The 22,538-nt window shown below is 41.2% G+C and overlaps 3 protein-coding genes across 5 annotated transcripts in view; all 3 read left to right on the top strand.

Moving 5' to 3' along the window:
- The window catches only part of pard6gb (par-6 family cell polarity regulator gamma b), a 29,039-nt gene extending 16,570 nt beyond the window's left edge, over positions 1-12,469 (top strand). Inside the window, exon 3 of one of the 2 annotated variants that reach the window (XM_031866376.1) lies at positions 10,848-12,469. In XM_031866376.1, the coding sequence (XP_031722236.1) occupies positions 10,848-11,920 (1,073 nt within the window). In that variant the 3' untranslated portion in view covers positions 11,921-12,469. Of the gene's footprint in view, positions 1-10,844 lie in introns of both variants that reach the window. The other variant, XM_031866375.1, reaches the window with a different exon arrangement.
- Positions 12,470-12,871: 402 nt separating this feature from the next.
- On the top strand, positions 12,872-18,176 carry bloc1s4 (biogenesis of lysosomal organelles complex-1, subunit 4, cappuccino). The gene is made up of 5 exons (XM_031866372.1): positions 12,872-14,707; positions 15,780-15,851; positions 15,964-16,065; positions 16,527-16,661; positions 16,802-18,176. The coding sequence occupies exons 1-5, from the start codon at positions 14,390-14,392 to the stop codon at positions 16,898-16,900; spliced, it is 726 nt and encodes a 241-aa protein (XP_031722232.1). The 5' UTR covers positions 12,872-14,389; the 3' UTR covers positions 16,901-18,176.
- Positions 18,177-19,278: 1,102 nt separating this feature from the next.
- Positions 19,279-22,538, top strand: part of LOC116393773 (nuclear transport factor 2-like) — a 3,958-nt gene continuing 698 nt past the window's right edge. Inside the window, exons 1-3 of one of the 2 annotated variants that reach the window (XM_031866373.1) lie at positions 19,279-19,406; positions 21,796-21,916; positions 22,320-22,391. In XM_031866373.1, the coding sequence (XP_031722233.1) occupies positions 21,812-21,916; positions 22,320-22,391 (177 nt within the window). In that variant the 5' untranslated portion in view covers positions 19,279-19,406; positions 21,796-21,811. The remainder of the gene's footprint in view (positions 19,407-21,795; positions 21,917-22,319; positions 22,392-22,538) is intronic. The other variant, XM_031866374.1, reaches the window with a different exon arrangement.

Raw genomic sequence — 22,538 nt, 5'->3', positions numbered from 1 at the left:
GTGTGTGTGTGTGTGTGTGTGTGTGTGTGTGTGTGTGTGTGTGTGTGCGTGCACGCTTTTGTCTGCTTGAATAAGGATGAAAAACGATCTCATTCAGCTTTGGAGACAACATTTTCTCTGGCCACTTATAAGTCGAGTTTCAGTGTGAAGGATTATTTTTCTTGCCCACAGTGTGAATGAGATGAATGTCTCCAGAGGCAGCATCATAGCAGAGGATCACTTTTCCTGTGGGTTGATGGAAGACCTTCTCAGCAAGGCGTCTTCTGTGAGACAGACTATCTCGCCCTTTCTCAGTCTCTCCCTTTTTTTCCCCTCAAGCCGGCAGTTAACAACAAATCAAAACTGGCTGTGTGATGGGATGTCACTCTTTGCACCTGTTCACAGAAGAAAATTTGTTAATTTTCAAGTGTGCGTGTGTGTTTACTTACTTGGTTGTTCTCATTTCCTTACCTGTCTGCTTGAATGTCACATCCTCCGGCATTTCCTGGTCGGTTTGCACTGTGTGTGTTTGTGGCAGGGAGAGAGCCAGACAGACCATAATCTTCCTAGTCTGCTTGTTGTCAACTGCAGCCGATTTAAAAAGATTAGAAAGTGACTTAAACCCAGATCAGAGGATGAAGGTGGAGGTTACAAACTAGGACAGTAGTAGATGTCTTCCTGAGATCACTTGTGGTTTTGAGGAAACCGAACCAGGTCCAAATAATACCGGGTCGGGTCTCATTTCACTACATGTTGGAGCAGTAAAGACTTCTAGACTGCAGTATGGATGGATGGCTGAGGGACACAAACCAGACACACAAACGCTTGCAAACCAGAAAGCACAAAAAGTCAACCTATGGTCTCCTTTATAGTTTTTTTTTTTTTTTTTTTTTTTTTTTTTTTTCCCCCGTTTTTTTTCTACTGTATAATATTCCTACCGTATTTTTAGATGTGTCAGTTTCTATATTTGGCTGCCAGATATTGTTAACCATCTCATGTTGGCTAAATACACACAGTGAGATATGTTATTGCAAGCCTCTGTGGTTTTCTTCAATTCAGTTGGTTTACATAATGTAGTAAATGTTTCAGTTCACTACTCCTCCAGAGCAACCACTCCATTCTCTTTACATGTGGGTTTATTATTCATAGCTCTCGCTGCCAGCATGGCTACGTTTGTTAGCTGTCACGAAACATGTGCGACGCTATTTAAATAACATGAATATTTTCAACACTACAACAGCAAGTGCATCTATTCTCTTAACAATAAAACTATCTCAGCGAGCCATTGCAAATGAACCGTATTCCCTTTTTCCCCACTTCTTAAGTGAGCCCACATGAATAATACTCACACATGGCTCATAAACGTTGTTCTCTTCACTAAGCAATGTGAAGCAAATTCAACTGAGAACAAATCTTTTCAGCCTGGGGACTCATTAAATATTATTTGATGGCTGCAAAGCTTGTGTTTTGGTTTGCGAGTGTGGGGAGACGAATTGATTTAATTCAGTATTTGTTGTGATGTTAGTCATAGTATATCTTTTGAGTTTGTCTCTTGTGCGGCTTGGCTGTGTGGAGAGGAATATAGAAAGAAATATGGATATGAGAGAACCGTATCTTGTGTTTTCTCATATTTTGGAGTGATTCCTGTTGTCTGTGTTATCCTTGAGTCGGTCCTGCTCTGTCACACTTTTAATCACTCGAGTGGACACTCGTGCAAACAGAAGGCCAGACAGGTGGCAGAGACACAAGTCCAAGTCTGCTGCTGTGACGTGCGTCACCGCAGCACTGCCAGAATCCATTTCCCCTGATCCCATCTTTGCCAAAATGCCTGTGAAAGTGTTTGTCATATGATTGCACTAGTGTGTTTAATGTCTTCAATCTTGTCTTTGAAAAATAAAAATAAAAATTGGTCCGCCTTTTCTAATGTAAAAAGTCCATGATTTCCATTACCTTTTGTATTCCACACTGACATGTATTTATATCTTCACATGGGTCAGTGAAGGCATTACCCCGGGTACCTGTTGACCAGATGGCGGCGGAGACTTTCTGGAGCTTAAATCAACGGCATGTGTTTCCTTGGTTGGAAACGTGCATATGATCGACAGAGAGGCAGCTGGATTAAAACCAGAAGCAGTAGTTGGTTATATTGAAGAGAGAGAGAGAAGAAGTAGGCAGGAAAGTTAGTGACTCCCCCCCCCCCCCCCCCAACAGCGCTTTTTCCTCTAAAGGGGGAAACACTTAATGGAGTGGAGATTGTTCCTTTTGAAAGTTTGGAGGAATGCAAGACCCGTCTACTCCATCGCTCTCCTCTTCCTCCTCCTTTGATGTTCCTCCCTCCCCTCCTCTGCTATATGTCTCACAAACACGCAGGTTAATCTCCTTATGTAGGCACACGCACTCTCACACTCCCTTCTCTTAAAATACCTTTCTCTTGGTCTTAACCTCGGTTACCCTTGTAATTTGGCGTGTTTATTGGCGGTGTGTGTGATTGGGTTTGCTGATACCTTACCTGCAGCAAGTCTTAAACCTGTGACTCCCGCCCCACCCAACCACACAGGCCGAGCCAGAACGGAGCAGACGAGGCAGCTCCATTTAACGTGTCCCAGATGTGCAGCCCGGCCCCTGTGTGCCGCGGTAACTGTTGGAGTGAACTCAGTGCAGGGATTGAAGGAATGGAGGGGGGTGCGTGCAAAGAGCGACCCAGAACACATTTGCATGCGAAAGTTTTAGAGCTTCGTCTTGTTTTATCAGGAGGACGAAACTTGTCTTGCAGACTGGTTTTTTACCTGAGTCTCACCTGATTCTTGTTTGAGTTTTCTAATCCTTTCTTTTTCTTTGTGTTCTTTTATCTGTGGGAAGCATGAAGCAATACAAATGCCCACCGACGGATGATTTTTTTGTTTTTGTAGTCTTGAAGGCAACATGACAGTCCAGACTCAGACTCTATTCATTTTTTTAATCAGTTTTACCCTCCTGTGTGCAGTAGTGGAAGAGGGTTTCAGATCCTTTACTTAAGTAATAGTAGTAATACTATTAACGTAGCGTAAAACTACTCCTATTGTATGTAAAAGTCTTGCATTCAAAATAAGCTAAATTAATTTATAATTTAAAAAAGTACTCGTGATGCAGAATGGCTCCTTTTTTAAATTTTTATGTATTTTTTTTTTTTAATAATATCGGAGTTTCATCTATAAAAACGCATCATATTTTATCAACTGAAATGTGTTGCATGTTAACTTTTACTTTGTAAGGTAACTAGTAACAGCTGTAGTGAAGTAGTTCAAAGTAGCAAAGAAATATTCAAGTAAAGTGCAAGAACCTCAAAATTGTACTCCAACACTGTACTTGTACAGATGTACTTAGTTATGTACGTGCGTTCTCTTCTCTGCACCTATAACACAGCATGCAGAAAGATCACAGAAACTTCCAGTAAGTTTCTACCCAAACCTTCAGTGCAGCTGTCGATTATAACAACGAACGTTTATCAAGCTTCTCCAAATTTCCACCCAAGGCACTGCCTCAACCACCCCTACAAGAATGTGAAATATGTTTGCATGTTTAAAAAAAAAAAAAAAAGTTCCTCTTTATTATGTCTGGATTCTTTTTCCATGTTAGTGTTAGCTGAACGTCTTGGCAGCTAAACACACAGATAGACTTCCCGGCCGTCTCCAGTGGGGGGAGAAAGAGACGTCCAAGAATACTGATTGTTTTTGGTTCATTCCTCACATTTATATGTAAGTCCCTTTGGAAGGGGCTCCATGTGCACTTAACATTGACAAAGGTGAAAACCTGACCTGTCAACTCAAAAAGCTTTTTTGTTGTTTTTTGTTGTTTTTTTGCTTCAGCTTATTTAGATGTGAGAGGAATGCAGCTTATTTTGCTGTATTTGGATGCGTTGTATGAAACCACTGGAGAGTCATGAAAACCAACTATTTCCGAGCCCACGCTATGAGGAGAAAGCAAAAGAAAAGGGCTCTGCATTTCATTAAATCATGTCTTTTCTAATGCGAACAGGACAAAAAAATGCTAATGTGGCTAAGAGGGATAGGTTTTAGTGGACATGTACGCTTACCGCACTGTACTGCATTGTACTGGGCTGTCTCATTTTGGCTGTGCTCTGTCATGTGCTGTTTCATCCCGTTCTACTTTATGCCATATTCCTGGTGGTTTTGAAAGTGTGTGTGTGTGTGTGTGTGTGTGTGTGTGTGTGTGTGTGTGTGTGGGGCCCAGGAATGAAGCCCACTGCCACAGCATCCAGTGACCTAATGCAAAAGGCAGCAGGGTCTAGCACTATTCACCATTCTCTCTGCGTGCCTCGACTCTCCCCCTCTCCAGTGATTATGGTCTCTCATGTCACTAAGCACTTTGTCACGCTTGGCCGAAAACCATGATGGGGGCTGGGGGGGTTGTTGGGGTGCAGGAATGTCACTTTCATAGATGGACTGTAGCTGGATATGCTGCAGGCAGAGCAACATGCCGTCAGGTCATGGGTTGTAGTTTTAGCATACCGAAGTGAAGTGATGACTATGTCGTGGCTGTTCTGTGAGAACCGTGCTTTTAAAATGAAAAATATCAACATCTGCACAGTAAATGCAAAGCTGCAGGCAGTTAGCTTAGTTTAGCACAAAACAATATATATATATCAATAAAAAACTAAATTTGCCTACCAGCACCTCTGAAGCTCAAAAATGAACACGCTATCTCATTTGTTTAATCTGTACAAAAGCCAAAGTGTAAAACCATCAATTTGCCTTTTTAAGTTTATCAGAAAAATTTGGAGAGACATGGTTTTAACCAGACATTGACAGTATGGCAATCTGTGCTCAAGATGCTAAATCTCATGTAGCTTTATGTATCTCAGCTGCCCGTTCAGAAACATGCCTCTTCGGAACAGGCGGATTTCTTGGCCTCATTGTTGCTGCTTGCAGCTTTCTGGAGAACCGCTCATCCAACGACTTCACACTAGACTCTGCACTTCCTTGGGTCCTCAGCAATACACTCGCCAAGAGTGAAGTCGGCCGGCTTGAACGGTTGTCGAGACAATCGAAGAAGCCCATTCATGTACCCAGCTGCAATGTGGTCTTCCTTGCGTGGCGTTGCTGCCACAGCAGTTGGCTTTATCGCTGCTGTGAAGCAGTCTGAAAGGATTGTGTGTTTGCAAGTTCCTCAGCTGTGCTGCGAGTGTTTGGGTCATATCACTGAGTCAAAATATCATGACCGGGGGGTCACACCCGTGTGGGGCCACCACTAAAGCTGTTAGCAGGGTGTTGATGTTGTCGCCTTTACCCGAAGTCTCACGTGCACATAGTAACGAGGCTTTCCACTGATAGAGTTGAGTTTTAAAATGAGAAATAAGGAAAAGTCTATCAAAATAACCAATATAGTTCTTGAATAGAAACGCAACAAACATTTTAAATATTACAAATTTATTTACAGCTGCTTTGACTCAGCCAAGCAGAAAAAAAGATGGATACAGCATGTTCCTCCATTTACTGCCCACCAAGACAAAGATTTCCTTTCATACAGACTAACATTTGCATTCACACATGCTAGCATCTGTGACACTGACAAATCATGAAAAACTATTATACGTTCTGGCTCTGGTTCCAACACATGTATGTACCAAAAGTACTTAACATATTGAGCCAACTGTGTGAAATATCACACATGAGGCCGGGCCCCAAACACCTCTTCAAACATTAGAAGTCCGAGCTTGCGCTTGGTGATTGTGGTGCCTCTGAGGAGAACCGAACGCATTTTGAGTCATGTTGTGTCTGTGCTGTTGAATATTCACTCGGGAGCTAATGTTTTCACATCGATGCTTGCGGAGTATAGCGTACACTAACACACATCATACAAATTCCCTGTGGATTCATTTCCATTCCATTACCGAAGCAGAAGATAGATTTGAAACGCTTTATCAAAAGTAGAAGTGTGTTTTTCTTTTGGTTAATTTCCATCGTGTCGAGTCGGTAGTGAATGTAAGAAGACCTGCCAGGAACAAGTGTGCACAGAGCTTAATGGTTGATCATAAAACTCTTTAGACTGCTGTCTTTTATGGGAGATGGTGGAAAAAGCAGTAGGACTTTAAAGGGCTTTCTCTTCACAGCTTTGGTTAACTAGCGGCAGGGAAACGGACTATTTCTCTTCTTTTTCCAACAACAGCATGAGGCATTCAATCGCAACAGAGAGCCAGATGCCAACTACTTAACTGGCTTCTAATTGGGCTGTTTTTCTGTCCCCCAATGCAGCATTACAACAAGACATATATAATTCAGGACCTATTTAGATGATGATGTCCGGTAGTTCTCATTTAGTAAAAAATGATTACTGTGAAACAAGATTAGCAATATGCCAGTGATGGACCACATTACTAAAAACGGCATCATGGCAAGCTTCAAATGGCCGGTTGCTTTGGTTCAAAGCAGACCACGTCTTTCTTGAGAAGTCATGCAGGTCTTCAACCTGTTCGGAGATATCCCCAACTACGTTTTCCACCACATTCCTTGAGTGTCATACACTCACTCACACACACACACATGCAGAATCATACACCCTGCCACACACATCAGCAGGGAGCAGAATGTAGGAGTCACCCAGAAGCTGTCTTTCCACCTCTGACCTCTTTCTCCTGACCTGTTGTGGGTTAGAGTTTTAGCATCATGTGGTTTTCAGCTCCAGTATTCCTAAATTAAACACCTTTTCATGATTACTTTATGCCAGTATGGCATGACAAAGTTGAGGTTTACAATGCTAGAAAGCAGGGCAATTTGGAAATCCCTCTGTAAAATTGACCTTTTTTTTTTTTTTTTTTTATCCATCCAGCTGTGTCGGAGCTCTCGAATTACTCTCACTGATACTCTTTACCACAGATGTTAAATGTTGTTTAAGTGAATGAATGTTTTTTTCCCTCCCTGTCAGCATTTAGCTTCACTATTGGCTGTTCTTGGCTGGCGGAACCTTAAGTAACGGAAGTTTAGGGTAAATACAAACAGCTGGTATGTGCATGCATGCTCTGTGCGTTCGTAGATTGTGCGTCGACTAAATTTCATATTCCACACTCTGGTCAGTAAATAACATGTGTTGTTAAATAGCATTGTGAAAAAAGCACCAAGCTTTTCTAACAGGCTTTGATCTGAGGTGCTGTTTAGTCTGCAGATGCCTGGGAGTCACCCGATGGTCTTTGATTAACGGACTTACCCATCATGCTTCAGTGTAGCAGGGATTATGTTTGTCAGGAGTGGTTATGATAACCTGTGTGATCAGCTGGAACGTGCACAGTTAGTTTAGCTGTGTGTGTGTGTGTGTGCGTGCGACTCCCACAGCGCAGGATCAAGTTAGGACTAGAAAGCTGTGACACCTGATAGTTCATCCTTACTTACCTTTATGAGATCGGACTGGTTTAACAAAGTATTTTTTGATGTGTAATTTAAAGAGAGTAATTTTCCGCCTTCATCTTTGACTGCAGTCACATTCGGTTAAAACTACACAGTACAGTAGTTGAAGCACATGCCGATAAGTTTACAATAAAACATACACAGAATTTCTACTATGGAGTGTGTTCTGCAGGGTTTTCTTTTCTTTAGTAGCAGAGAACATAATGTTTAACTTTGCTATGGAAAACCCTATTTTGTTTTGATGAATGCACTCATCCTGAATATAATACCCCAGCCCTGCAGACAGACAGACGGACAGGGTTTTTGCTGCCACAGTCTGGGTTTATGCCTGGACATATTAATTTGTGCAGCTTCTCCAAATACTGCAATCCCATGATGCTCCAGTGTTTTTTTTCTTACCAGGGTAAGTTGCTGTAGCTTCAGTGATAGAAGGTTTAGTGCACTTAATGGCTGAAACTAACTATTATAAATTATATAATATCTCAATTCGTTTATTTTGTAATTATTATACAATTATTACTGCAATTAAAGATAAAGCAATGCAACAATTCTTACATTTGACAAGCTGGAACCAGAGCATGTGTTTTGACCGAAAAAGGGCTTAAACGATTAATTGATAACCAAAATAGTTGCAGACCAATTTTCTGTCGACAGACTTTTTGATTAATCAACTGTTTCTTCTAGCTCTGGTGCACTTAAAAGGTAAATACTGTGTTTCCGCTTTCCTGTAGTGAATTCAGGGTTTGCTGAATGTGAGAATTTCAACTGACTGCTTCACCTGCTTCAGTTTTCATTGTTGTTAAAAACCCTTCCTTGTACATACTTGGTTCGCATTGACATTTCTGGATGTTTGGTAATTACATAGACTCGTACATGAAGCATGATACTTTAATTGACTTCTTAGTGAGGTAAACCGCTGTCGTTACACTTACACAGGTGTTGACTTTGTATCGGTTGGTTTACACTGGGCTAGTTTTCTGCTCACTATGTTTCCCTTTTGAGTTGCTGGTCTTACCTACTTAGAAACAGAAATAGAGGGGAGAGATGTGGGGTTTTTTTTTTTTTTTGTATTTGAAATTGTTGTTGGTTACATTGCTGAACAATAAAGGACATCAGTGAAACATCATTTAGACATAGACCCTTTAAAATGAGTCGGTGTACACCCAGCTTTAACCCCTGCTCAGCGTTACTTCAATCTTTCCTCTTCAGCTAGTGCCCCAGGACATATCAAACACACCCCATGTCTTTGCTTCTGTGGGTTTCTTTAAACGAATTATGCCAACATGGGCTTCTTATGGGATTATGCAGAACAGCTGTGAGACATTATAACCAGAAAGCATGCTTATAGTTGTACACATTTCTGTCCTCCTAAAGACGCTGGTGATGTGGTGTGCCATGTGGTTTCAGACTGAGGTGCGGGTGTGGAAGGTGGAGGGTGTTGCACCAGAGACCTGTAATGAGACTCTGCAGCGATCCCCTCCAACATGGTTCCCATCAGGGAGACTTGCACTTGTGGCAGAAATTCCAGCCCTGAAGCAAATTATTTGTCTGGATTCAATCAAATCAGCTTTTACCAACACATGTCCAGAAAACTAAGAATACCATGCACTTTAAGTTTGATGATATTCAGATTGGTTGCTTTTAAAATGGCATATTGAAAAAGGACTTTTTTTAAATTTGAAAGCAGCAAAAGTTGATAAGATACGGCTTTTTCTTTATCTAGTATAACGCAGTTTTGGCATGGCAGTTTGGCTCGACTCTGTGAGCACTTAACATTATTTCATCCTGTGCCAAGAGACGTCAATCTACTTTATCACTAACACTCATTTATCATTGTTAATTACCCCCCAATGTAGTCGTCACCCATTCCCCATGTGTACTGTGGTCTGTGACACTGCTGACACAAACAAAAGCTGCTTCTCCTCTCATGGCAGTGACTTTCACACTATTTCCCCACCCCCTCAGACCCTTCATTTGTGAGGCTGTAGTAAAACATGCTGCTTACTCAACATTCTTGCACAGGAGGAGCAAGAGGTGACGGTGGGGGGAAGGAAACTTGTATTAATGATGAGTCGGCATTGCTCAGGGAGGTGTATGGCAGACGTCCACACTCCCCTGAGGCCGAAGGGTCGACTGGCCAGCTGGCTCTGCTCAGAGACTCCATATTCGGGGTTCTCACCTTCCACGGTGTACTTTGAAGATGGGGCCAAAAATTTCAACATGCTTGCCCATAATAATTTCGGAAAGCAGGTGTCCCAAACAGCAGGGTAAAAGATGACTCCTCGCCGTTGCCATGGAAGTACAGGAGCCGATGCTCCCGCCTGTGGACCCTCACTTCCTTTCACATCAGGCTTTGCTGTGTCCAGATTTCCTGTCCGCCTGAGAATTAAAGATTAGAGAGCACACAAGTTATTTTTCTTTCTGTCATGGAGCATGCTCTGTATCATTTCTCGCTATCATGTCTTTATCAGAACTATAACTCAATAAAGGCATTCAGGCATTTTTTTTTTTCTCAAGTATATTTTTCATTCGACTCTTGCAAAGCCTCAATCCTCCCTCTATTTTATCTAAGCAAGTCCGTGAGCATGTTTGGCAGCGGCTATGTTGTTCTGAAGAAGTAATTCCTCTATAAGGGATTTCATTGTTTTATTGATTGCTCTAAATCTCTGGTTGGAAACATCGTGCTTTAACTGAGATTAACATGCTGATCTTCCCTTGCAGCTCATTCTTTCCACGTTGTTGTATATCCTTTGGGGTCTCTTTACTTCCTTGTTTGTACTGAGGATAGGTAATGCATGTATGTGCCTGTGTAGAAATGCACACCAGAGATCTCTACAGCTGCTGCCTGGTAGCAAATGGGTGGGTCTCCTCTGTCAGCACCGGCAGGAATGCTCTGCACACTCAGCGTTTTATACGAATATGCGCATAGAGGGAGAGAGAGAGAGAGAGAGAGTCTTACTATTAGCCTTATGTGAATCCAGTTCACATGCTCGCATGTCATTTTTCATACATAGGTTGGACTCGCTTGTGGAGTAAACCAGCAATAACTCTGGCCTTGTTTTTGGCATCAGTAATGACGACTGTGCTAAGCCACACATGGAATACAATCCATATAAATGATTAGCAGGTCTTTCACAGAAAAGTTATTTTCAGACACATCTGTGCATAGTTTGATCAAAGGTTGTTGAATGTGTAAAGCAGGCGGTTTGATTTAAAGATGTAGGCAGAGACTCATGCACATGTTTTCTAGTTCCAGGATGGAAACTTTTCTGTTGTCAGTTTGTTTTAATTTTCCAGATCCTCCTCTCAATCTTTTTGTGCCTTTTATGGTGTTTAGATTTTCCCTTGTTGCCTTTAACATCTGTACACATGGAAGGAAGAACGTTTTCAATTTGTGTTGCCTGCATATTAACAATGATGAAACTTAATTTCTTACACTTTTTGCTTCTCTGTCTCCCTTTTTTACAGAAGAGGTCGACTATGCCAACTACGGCACCAACACGATAACTCGTAAGAAGAAGGCGGTTGTCGTCGCACTGCGCAATAATGACATCAACCGCAAGCGGCCACACATCCGCATCGGCATGCCGCAGGACTTCCGGCCCGTCTCCTCCATCATTGATGTGGACATCCTACCTGAGTCTCACCGCCGTGTCCGACTGTATCGTCACGGCTCGGACAAACCCCTGGGCTTTTACATCCGAGACGGAACCAGCGTGCGTGTGACCCCACACGGGCTCGAGAAAGTCCCCGGCATCTTCATATCTCGCATGGTGCCTGGAGGGTTGGCTGAGAGCACCGGGCTGCTGGCGGTTAACGACGAGGTGCTGGAGGTTAACGGCATTGAAGTGACTGGGAAGTCCTTAGATCAGGTAACGGATATGATGATTGCCAACAGCCACAACCTGATCGTGACGGTCAAGCCGGTGAACCAGCGCAACAATGTGGTCCGCAGCAGCAGGATCTCGGGGAGTTCAGGCCAGTCGTCTGACAGCAGCGGATCGACGGGTTACCCCAGTTTGTCGGTGGCCTCTGTGGGGGCGATGTCCTCTGGAGCACATGGTTACCAAGACGATCTGGAGAGTGACGAAGAGACCGATATTGTCATTGAGAGCAGCCTGAAGCGGCCGTCTCAGAGGTCCAACGCTTCCCTGGCGTCCAGTGCGTCTCGCACGCACCAACAGACACCGACAACAGCTTCAGGCCCAGCGGCACCTCCAAGCCCGCCCACACGTCCTTTATCGGTGGTCTCCACTGCCTCCTTTCACTCCCAGCCGAGCCTCAACGGAGGGTCCTACCACCACCACCACCATCACCACAGCAGCCTCAGCTACCAGCTCCACAGAGACCTGAACCTTCAGCACCAGCAGTCCCAGCACCGCCATCACCAAGTACAGCCTCCGCATCACAGCAGCAACCCAGCCCTCCGCCACAGCAACGGCAGCCTGCACAAAATCCTCAGCTCCCTGAAAACAGACCCACGACACAGCCTCGCACTGCCCAGGGGAGGGGTGGAGGAGGACGGCACCGTCATTACCCTATAATGCTTATAAACACACACACACAGAGACGGAAACATCCCAACTGCTCAGAGACTTAAACTGGAATACCAGGCCGGATAAATATGAGCTTTAGTGGGTTTTGTCAGATACTCATTTTGTGACTTCTGTTTGTTTTTACGAGATCATTGATAATTGGAAGTTACAAGCCAGGAAACAAGGAAAATGTATTGTATATATTTCCTGTATTTTTTAAGGTTGTCTTTGTCTGAAATCAAAGGATTTGTACGTATGTATGTCGTAAGCATCAGAACAAATAACTGTTTTTAGGTGAGTCCACTGTATAGTAGAATTCTGAATGTGCCTACAGCCTAATATCTGTTGTTAGTGACCACTTTTATTAAGATCCTTTTCATTCTTATTACTGGGACCAACTTGGGGTGGCTTATGGATGTTTTTAAAGAGTAAATCTATATTTCTTATATTCTGATAAATGCTGTTTAGAGTATGATCTTTTTTTTTTAATTGTTCTTTTATGCATTGATGAATGTGATCAAATCCTTGTATCTGTTCCAATAAATTATTCCAAGTCTGCGAGCTAGAAATGTGATGTTTGGTTCAGCAGTTACATTTATGGATGATGGTTTAATTTTGGAGTTCCAACAACTTCATAGCCATCGAGTGCTAGAGCTATAGTGGTTTCTTTTACTGTTAAAACTACAATGTTCTTGGTTTTTGAAGACTGGATAGATTCAGTGATATATATATATATATATAATGAAAGAAAAAACAAAGTTTAAAAGGTTTAAAGTTTAAGACATGAAAGTTTCTGTGATTCAATTAGTCTTAGATTAACACCTTCCTTAATATCCTCACTTTGTCACTTAGTTGTGTGTGCATAAATTTGCTACAATTTGATTTGTTTCATCAAACATTTGTAGCAAAGAAACGCTTTGTCTACTAAACATACAGGAGATGCAGGTTTAAAGGAAAGACAAAGTTGCATCCTGAGATATTTCCAGCTTCACAGGGTTTTAGCATGAAAACAACCCAAAACGTCAAGTTTTGGAATAAGCCCCTCAGAAACTAAAGTCGGAGGCTTTTCTCCAGACTCACTGCTGACAGTCAACAAAGCAAATCATTATGACAGCAGCGTCTATATACGAGGAATGCATAACCACAAAACATGTAGTAAAGGGGTGTGACTTTTTCTGGAAATTACTAGTAGTGTTATCACCGTTTTACAGTAAAGATATTTTCATTTCAGTGACTAACTAACAAACTACACAAAACGCTTATTTTTGATAATCCGACTGTTCAAAGTTGAACTTTAGAGCACTTTTCATTCCTTATTCCTGTAATGTAAATCTGCAGTTTGTTGCATGTTCATGCCTGTTGAAGGCAGTAGTTAGGTTGGGTGGGATTCATAGGTCAAGTTACGTCACGAAATAATGTGCTCTATACATCACATGGTGAAGACAGAATATTAAAAGATTGACTTCCTTTTTTCAGACGCATTCAGTCTTAATCATAATCCCAGCTATTGAACATGGACATGCAGTAGCTTTGTCCTCGGTCAGAGGCCCGCTAGCAGCAGCAAATGCCTTTCACCTCTCTGTTAATGAATGTTTGTCTGCTGCGTTTACTTGAGATGCCCCACTGCTCAAACAGCTAACAGATCAAGACATGCACATGCAGTAGGTCCTTCTCGATTGAAATAGTTTGAGCACTGATGAGTGAAAGAATAACTATGCTGTGCTCACTTGTGACACAGGTGGTCAGCTGGCAATTTGAGTATCAAGTGTAGAATGATTAAAGCTGACAAAGTCCTGTTCAAGATTACATTTGAAAAGAACATCAAAAATAAGGAAATTCAAAATTTGATGTGCAAAAAATACTCAAATGGGATCACTTGACCATGTTCAAATGTGTATTTTATTTTGAAGGGGGATTCATTGCTGCATCTTCTCTCCAAATAAACGGTTCAATTCTATTTGACAATTAGTATGTTGAAAGGTGTGACAAACTTTAACCAATGCTATAGTTAATGTCTCTGCAAACAGTCCATTTCCATGCAGTAATTCTGACTGCCATCTGCTGGCCGAGACTGCAACATAGCATGTCATGAAATGTACATTACAGGCAATGACAATCAGTCACAAAATACTGACATCTGCATTTTATCATTGATATGACCATTTTTCCAGAACAAGACTTTGCTTCAAACCATTTTTTTTAAATAGCACATCCCAACTGCAGATGTATACCACAGTGTTAATGATTATCGTTCTGTGTTTCATTTGCTTTAGGGTTTGTGCTTTGCATTTGCTTTGACTTCAATCAATACATTTATCGAATATTTATATGAAATCGGGACCAAGAGTAAAAATTTGCTTCTGCTTTGTTCGCGCTGCACTGTTTTGACCCTTACGAGTCACCATCGGCCGAGCAACACACGTGATCCAGTCAGTTGACAGGGCAAAACACGGCAGTTGATCAGAAAGACAAGGCGATATGGACCATCATCGGGTTGACAGGGTGGGCCTTCTGTCTCCCCTGGAGGAGTCCAGCGCTGAGATAAGTCGGGACAGCGGCATCGTGTCGCAAAGCGCGAGCAGCTTGTCCATGGTGAGCGAAATCCTCAGCAGCGGCACCGTGTCGCAGAGCCCCAGCTTTGGCGCAGCCGCCAACGGTATTCCTCAAAGCCCGAGTCTCAGCGAGGCAGCGGAGCCCGGGACACCCGACCAGCAGTACCCGGAGCAGGACGACGAGGTCCTGAGACACACCGCCCTCAGCTACTCCTCCTACATCAAGGCGACGGCTGGAGAAGAGGTATGTGTGCTCATGGTTAGCGTCTTGTTTACGATGTAACGTTAATGTAGCACACACTTATATTGCTGCAGTGTGTATACTTGGCTAATTGATTGCTGCAGGTAACCAGCGGTGCAGGTATGGACCCAAAGACTGAACATGATTGGTTGCTGGGATGTGGAGACTTCATGACAGAGATGGGACAGAGTCAGTGTCTCTCAAATAAGTGTTAGGTTAGCTAAGTCTTTAGTCAAAACTGTGAAGTCCCAAGTCAGGTACAGGTCCTAAAGTTTGTATTTTCTACTCTTAAACTAGACAACATTAGGGGGAGTTTAATTAAAGGAGTACTCCATTACGTTCAGTACTACTCAGTCTGTGAAACTAGAGAGAGGTCGACTATGTTAAGCTGGAGCGAGCTGTCAAAGATTAAAAAGAAGTAACCCAGATGATGTCATCTTGTTATCTCCCTCAGATGGATGTTTCCTCCCTTTTTTGGTTGAATGCACAGTAAAGTCTTCCCGTGTAAATGTGATAAATATGTGCTATCATGTTTTCCTCCTGGTAACACGGTGTGATTGGATGCTGTCAGACTGATTTTATATCAGTTTTTTTTAGGAAAAAGCAGATTTGATACACTTTGTTTAAGGACTTACAAGTCAAAAGTCAAAAGTGAAGTCACGAGAAATTGGAGTCATGACTCAAGACCGACTTCCTTGAGTCCAAGTCATGCGACGTTCAAATAAAACTAATTAAGATGAACATGAATTGCCGAACTGACAGTGGGTTGATGACAATGTCAACACCAAAAAGTGCATGTCTTCAGCTTAAGGAGACGGTTGTCTCGTTTTTGTAAACTGACCACATTGCTGTCACTCCTGAGTCAATAACTGGAAATGCGTGATACCTTGTTTTGGCCCTGTGGTCTCAATTTAAAGGCTTTTTATTGAATTCCAGCTGTAACTGGTGTGTGGAACTGGTGTTAATGTGCACAGAAACAGTCACATAAGCTGACTCCGTTCATTTTGTGTATTTAAAGTAGCTATGGTTTCTACATAGTTTTTGTGACTTTTCTTTTTCATGATTTCTCCTCTAGATACTGTGCTTGGACAAGAGCTTGGAAGAAATGCTGACGAGAGTAGATGAGTTTGTTGGAATGCTGGATATGGTAAGCCAAGTCAGGCTATTACACTGATAAATCTTATGAATGCATTGCATCTCATTTTTATTAATATACATATTTGTTTCTCACATCCTTTTTGTGTTTTTTTTCCCTTTAGATCCGTAATGATACCTCCCAGATAGTGAATGAAAACCTACCTCAAATCCAGCAGAAGTCGGATGAAATGAGACAAATATACAGAAGAATTGATAAGTTAGAGGTAAGTGATGCTTTTCATTTTTGCAAGATTGAATACTAGCTTAATAATACTACAAAAACATTTAGGTTGGTGGTTTCATACACTTTCATTCATCGACTAAAGTCTTCTTTGTTACATTCACAAAAAATGGTCACAAAAATGTTCCGGCAATGTAATATTTCTCAATTTATTGTGTTATTATTTTTAGTATTGGATTCTATTTATTCTTTTTTTTTTTTAAATTCAGTTATTTCAAATGTATTTTACGAGTTTGCTAATCTGCCTACTATTTTTAAAAAAGATCAAATTAAAGATTGTGAAAAATATATTCAAATGCCTGCATGGGCTTGTGGAACTTTTAATTTTATGTCGGTGTGATGTTGAATTGTCCTCAATGCAGTTTTTATCATGAATAAATGCTGCGCATAATCTCTGTTTGATCAGGTTTTTGATATATTAATATTATTCTGGTGTGTCTGCAGGCCTTTGTGAAGATGGTGGGGGCCAACGTCAATGCAATGGAGGAGCAGGTCACGCAGGCAGAGGGAGACCTAGGAACACTTCCGGGTGCTTTCAAGAAGATCCTCCGCACAATGAGTGTACCGGGCTTCTTAAACGTGAGCGCGCCTTTATGTAGTTGAAATAACCAGTGGACTATGGTGTGAAACAGGGACCCTTTTCCAATAAACATTTAAAATCTACTCCAGGCAGTGCTATTGGATAATTAGGATTCATTTCTTGTCTCTTCACTACACAGAAACCGGCCAGCCCAAGGAGACCAGCACCACATCAGCGTCAAGAGATCCCCAGTGTGTTCCAGACGGACGATTATTTCACATCCCAGCCAGAGCAGTGACGCGCTAAAACATTCAACACATCACGTGGTTCTAACCTCAGAGGCCTGTTGGGTGAAACTTGTAGAGACAACTTTTACTGCCATCCATTGCAAGAGGATCTTTTGGTGCGGCGGCCTCAAACAAAGCAATAGCAGCCTTTTCTGAGCAAGTCACTGGAAGTGGAGTGTGGGAAGACTGCGTTTTTTGAGTGTCATTTTCCTGGCAGTAAGAGCACTGAACTGTAGCAAAATGATTTTAAAAGTGCCTAAATGGGTCCTATCTCTGTCAACGACGTCAGATATCCGATTTGTGACGAGCCAGGAGGACAAAGTCATCCCACTTGCCAATATGATGGCGTAAACAAGGCACAACGGAAGTATTTGTGAAGATCTTAAGATGTATTGCATAAAGAATTAACCCAGCTTTGTTTTTTTTTTATAAATTACATTCCTGTTACTGGGGTTTGTAAAAACGTGCACGCTGTTAATTAATTCATCTGTATTTCTAATGTCTCATCACTCTCCCCGAGCAATATGGATCTCATCCAGTTCAGCATATAATGTCTCCCATTTTCATAATATTTGCTTTGTTGTTAGCCTGAGTTACTGGCTGTGGATGACAGTTGCCTCATTGACATGGGGCTACATATTTGATAGCACCTTTTCAATAAAAGCACACTATAGTTGAGTTGTTGGTGTATAGTTCATGATGAAAGTTTGGGCCAGGCTTGGAGCCTCGATGGAGTTTTCTAACAATAACTGGAGGTTGCTTGGATCTCGTTCATGGGAGACGATACCTATGACTTATTTGATTCTTTGTTTGCCAAAATAGTTAGGAATAAAGATGTTAAGTTTGGTATGTGTTTTTTAATAACCAGACTAATAAAAGACTAATTTGAGACAAGTTTAAATGGTTTGATTCTTTGAGCCCTGAGTTCAGTTTTTCAGGCAGATTTGCTTTTAGTCTGCATACAAATCCCGCCTCCTTTCCTGGGATTTGACGGCCCTAACAGCCAACCATCCGTATCAGGCTCGGGGCGTTGAGCTTGTTGGAGATGGGACAAATCGGGGAGGAAAAGCTCCTTCCAGACCAACAATATAAATTAGACTTGGCCTTCATTGGTCAGCTGTAATCGACGTCATCGGTTTGTCATATCTCCGAGGAAGGTGGAATGGGGAGCTGACAAAGAAGCATTACTACATTTATTCAGGGCTTTGATGAGAACCTTTATGGATTATGGTTGCATGATGTACGAAGCAGCAGCAAAAAGCAATCTCGAAAAATTAGACTACAATACAGAGCCATAAGACTTAGTTTGGGAGCAGTCAAAACCACACCCATCAATGCATTGCTGGTGGAATCCAACAAAGGAATTGTTAAAAGAATTAGTGTACTGAGCAGAACTGACAGCAGTTATCCTCAGTCTTCAGTGGGTGGAGGAGGTTAAACCAATGAAAGTAGTTACTGTATATGTTCAGATTCTGCAGCTGCAATACAAAGTATACAATCCGGGCAAACCGTACGAGAGGATCTTTTAACTGAAGTTTATATGTCTGAACTTATAACATTTAGTAATAGATGTGCATTTCTGTTGGGCACCGGCTCATGTTGGAATAGAGGGAAGGGATGTTGCAGAGAAACTTGCCAAAAGCGCATTAAACAAAAATTATATTGTAGAAATTTGTTTTGGGAGGTCAGAAGCAAAATCAGTAGGCCTAATACAGCACGAAATAATGACATCGTGGCAGGAAATTTGGATTACTGACAATAAGGGTAGAAATTATAACAAAATTCAGACATCAGTCAGAGTGAGAAGTGATGGAAGTAAATGTAGAATAGAAGGTGTTGGAAAGAGAAAGACTGAAGGGCAGTGTGGTCGCTTTAGGAAGAGCATCAAAGGACTGTTAGAGACAGGGGACGAACAAGTTCAGGTTAAAAGGGTTTTATTTACATTTTTGAATGGAACGGGTTTAATATCCAGAATATAACTTCTTTATGAAGTCTTTTTTTCCTTTTAATTTATTTAATTTAGAATAATAACAATATGATTGTGTTGAAATAACAATCATATTGTTTATATATAAAAAATCTGTGCAGTATAAATACACTGTGCAATACAAACAATTATTTTATCTGTATATATCGTATTTTAGTTATTGTGGATCTTTTTACTTTTTTACTTTACTGTTTTATTATTTATTTACTTATTTATAATACTTGTTTTGATCTTGTTTTTTTTTTTACTATGCCTCTTGTTTGTACTATTCTGTATGCTGCTGTAATCCTGTAAATTTCCCCGCTGCGGGACTAATAAAGGATTATTTTATTTTATTTTATCTTAACAATTGTCATAAAGTCATGTCGCTACACACTCCGGTACAGTAGGTGGCGCCATGCAGTTTAAACGCTGGTTTGTAGTCCGCCAATAAGCTGGAAACAAGGAGTGGAAGCGGGAACTCCAGCAGCCTCGATTGGATCCATCTTCATGCAGCGGATTGAAAAAGTAAACTGAAATTTACGGACACGGTAAAAAAAATACTGTTTAAGTAAAGCTTCCCGACAACAAGTTGTGATAACATGTTTTTGTTGAGACGAGTACAACGAAGATAGAATCGCACAGAATCTGTGCGCTAAAGTTAGCCATGATTTACTTCTAACTGCGGCTGTCTGGCTCGCCATGCTCAACAGTGGACACGTTTTTTGGGGTTAGTTTTTAGTTTGACAGTGGCTGTAGTAGCTAAACCCCTAAAGTCTCAAGCTATCCCGGTAATCTGTTTCTAATCTTTATCGAGCGCCCGTTGTTCTGACCAGTTGTATCGTTGCAAACGATGAAGAAATATATGTTGAAGAAGGTCAAACGCTTCTCCTGATGTTCATTCGCAGCTATATCCCTCAGCAGGAAGGACGGCTCATATATATGTAACTAACTTATATGTCGAACCACTTGGTGTTCATGTTGAGGTTTGATCTGACTAACTAGGTTCGTTCGCGATGAACTGCGCCTCGCCTGTGAAGTAGACGAGAGCAGGAAGAGGCAGCAGGGGGCGTTGAAACTGCTGTCAAGTCGGACAGTTTTCAGCCGCCTTCAAAGAATAAACAGGAAGTCACAGAAACGGTTACTTCCTGTTAGATTTGTAGGCTACTTGTAGTTTGCGGACTTCGTTCGGATTTATTCATGTTTGTAAATATGTATTTATGTGGAAATGCGTGTATCTGCATTGTATGTTATCTTTTGTTCTTTTTATGTCTGCCTGTGAAACACTTTGCTGCTCGTTTTGATAACATATCTTATGTATTATAAATTAGCTGTATTATTATCTTCAATCGCACAATATATGTTTTTAGATTAAACCTTCGTCGCACAACATGCGACTAATAGCCAACAATCGAGCATGAAATATTACAATTACACAGAAAATTAGGATTTTCTACAAAACGTGATGTTTGTTGTCAAATCTAAGAGCCAATCAGCTCTTTGATCCGGAGGCAGCCAGGCATTTCCCATCATGCATTGGGTCATGCAGTCGGGGTAGAGCAACTCCAACGAGCCTATTCTCAAGTCCTGGGACCACCATCACCACCACCTCTGTCCAAATCTCTCATACAGTTTCTCATCATCCCACAGTTTTGTATTAATTTCCTCATTTTCTGATGTTTGTGTTCAACGCAATTGAAAGTAAATGTGACAAAATACACAGAGTTGTGTTGGTCTTATATAGAGTCGTAGAGTGCTATATGTAGGGTCATATGAAACTATGAGGTTTGGTTTTTCTGGCTCTCTTTTATGAATGCCTCCTATTAAATTGGGCCAAGACTTTAGTCTGAGCTTTGCTCTATCGTCAGCGAAGCCATGATTGTGTAACTAGGATTCAAGGATAACTCTTTTCCTTCTGCAACATGGGGTTGCATACAAAATACAGTTGCAGCCCATTTGCTACACATGGAAAACAAAAACAGTTGTGCATTCTTTTTTTAACTCAGAAGGAATGCAAACAGCAGCAACAACAGCCACGATGGAGCCTTGAGCCCAATACTACAAAGGGTGTTCAACGTACCCATGATATCTTTCTCTTATCTCGCTAAACTAACGCTGTTAACCGTGATCGTGCTAAGTGATCCCACTTAGGTGGTTATCAACTCGGTAAATCAACCAAAGGTTTCTCAATCTGGTTATGAGCGCGGTCACATAAATGGGTCGGTGTTTGCCGCATATGATCAATCACCAAATGGAGAGGTCGGTAGAGTGACATATTTTACCAACTAAGGGAATGCTAGTATTAGACAAATACTATGAAGTTAAACTCAGTTTAAACTGATAAATACAGAAAGGACGACTGACAAAAATATTGCAGACTGTGTGAATGCGTAAATTAATAGGCTTATAATATCACTGTCCCATCTGGAGCATGAGTTGATCATACTATAATTACATGTCTACAAATAGTTTAATACTATTGATGTAGCCTAAACTTTTTCAAGTTTGAATGTCAACGTTATGAATGAAGTTTTGAACCTCCCAAAGTCTGTTTCACACCGCCGGGATCCAGAATAAGGCAAAGAAATTGCCATGCATGCCATAAGAAGACATCTAAGCAACACATTAATTAAACGGATTACACCCATGTATAATTTTTTTTCTTTTAGCAGTTTAAACTGTTTCTTTTAATCTAGATTATGACTTTAACTTCTTCGTATTTGTGTAACGTTATCTAACGATCCACGTACCGAGCTTATGTTGGTCAGTAGGCGGTGCTTTTACACCAGTTGCTCTCTTATCTTGATGATCGTCTCACAGTCTGCTCCCCACAAATTAATAATAATAATAGTTAATCCGATCCCTATGCTTCCTTCCCCGATGTTGTGTCTACATGAGTTCAGCCTACTGCAACTTTGACGAGACTCTTCTCTTTCACAGATCCAAAGCTTCACAGATGGCCTGCGAGAAAGAAATATGGCAAAAGATTGGAGAGAGCTTTGTCCAAGAATATTATAACCAGTTTGACAATACCAACAGGACAACTCTGGGTAACCTATATGTAAGTGTTTTCAGTGTCCATTTAATGATTTTTGATATACTTCAGCATGTGGTGTCAACACTAACAAACCAAATTTCATCACACTTGATAACCACAGTTGAAGTTACTGTTGTAAAAACAACATTCATGGTAAAAATATGTGTATTTTATTTATTTTTATTTATTTATATATATATATATATTTGTGTGCATGTATTTAATGTAAATAAAGGACTGCATTAGCTTGAAACCTCACTCGTGGATGTACTGATATATTGCACATCAGGGAGCCACAGTGTGTGGACCTTTTTTATTTCTATCAACATTGCCGTCTTGTTTTTGGTCACGTGCCTTCAGTGTTTTTTTTAGATGTGAGCGACCCCTCTGCATAATGTTACTTAATGTTAACATGCTTTTTTCTTAGAGTGCTGATGCCTGTTTGACGTGGGAGGGTTCAGTTTTTCCGGGGAAAGAAGCCATTTCTGGCAAATTAGCAGTAAGTATCTCTTCTTACTCTGTTTATATTTATCATTTTTTTTTGTTTTTGTTTAAAGTACTACAGGTTAGTAACAGAATAAAGTAGCAGAGCCATTTACGTGTGTGTGTGTGTGTGTGTGTGTGTGTGTGTGTGTGTGTGTGTGTG

Source organism: Anarrhichthys ocellatus, unplaced genomic scaffold, assembly GCF_004355925.1.
Source record: "Anarrhichthys ocellatus isolate YVR2014 unplaced genomic scaffold, GSC_Weel_1.0 scaffold35, whole genome shotgun sequence".
NCBI classification, from domain to species: Eukaryota; Metazoa; Chordata; class Actinopteri; order Perciformes; family Anarhichadidae; genus Anarrhichthys; species Anarrhichthys ocellatus.
Note: the sequence above shows the minus strand (reverse complement) of the source record. Positions and strands in the feature narration are given on the sequence as shown.

Bases quoted from the DNA above. Each gene is read 5' to 3' on its own strand.
- bloc1s4 (XM_031866372.1), top strand. From the start codon at position 14,390: ATGGACCATCATCGGGTTGACAGGGTGGGCCTTCTGTCTCCCCTGGAG. The intron at 15,852-15,963 runs GTAAGCCAAGTC...TTTTCCCTTTAG, and splicing joins TTGTTGGAATGCTGGATATG to ATCCGTAATGATACCTCCCA. The intron at 16,662-16,801 runs GTGAGCGCGCCT...TTCACTACACAG, and splicing joins GTGTACCGGGCTTCTTAAAC to AAACCGGCCAGCCCAAGGAG.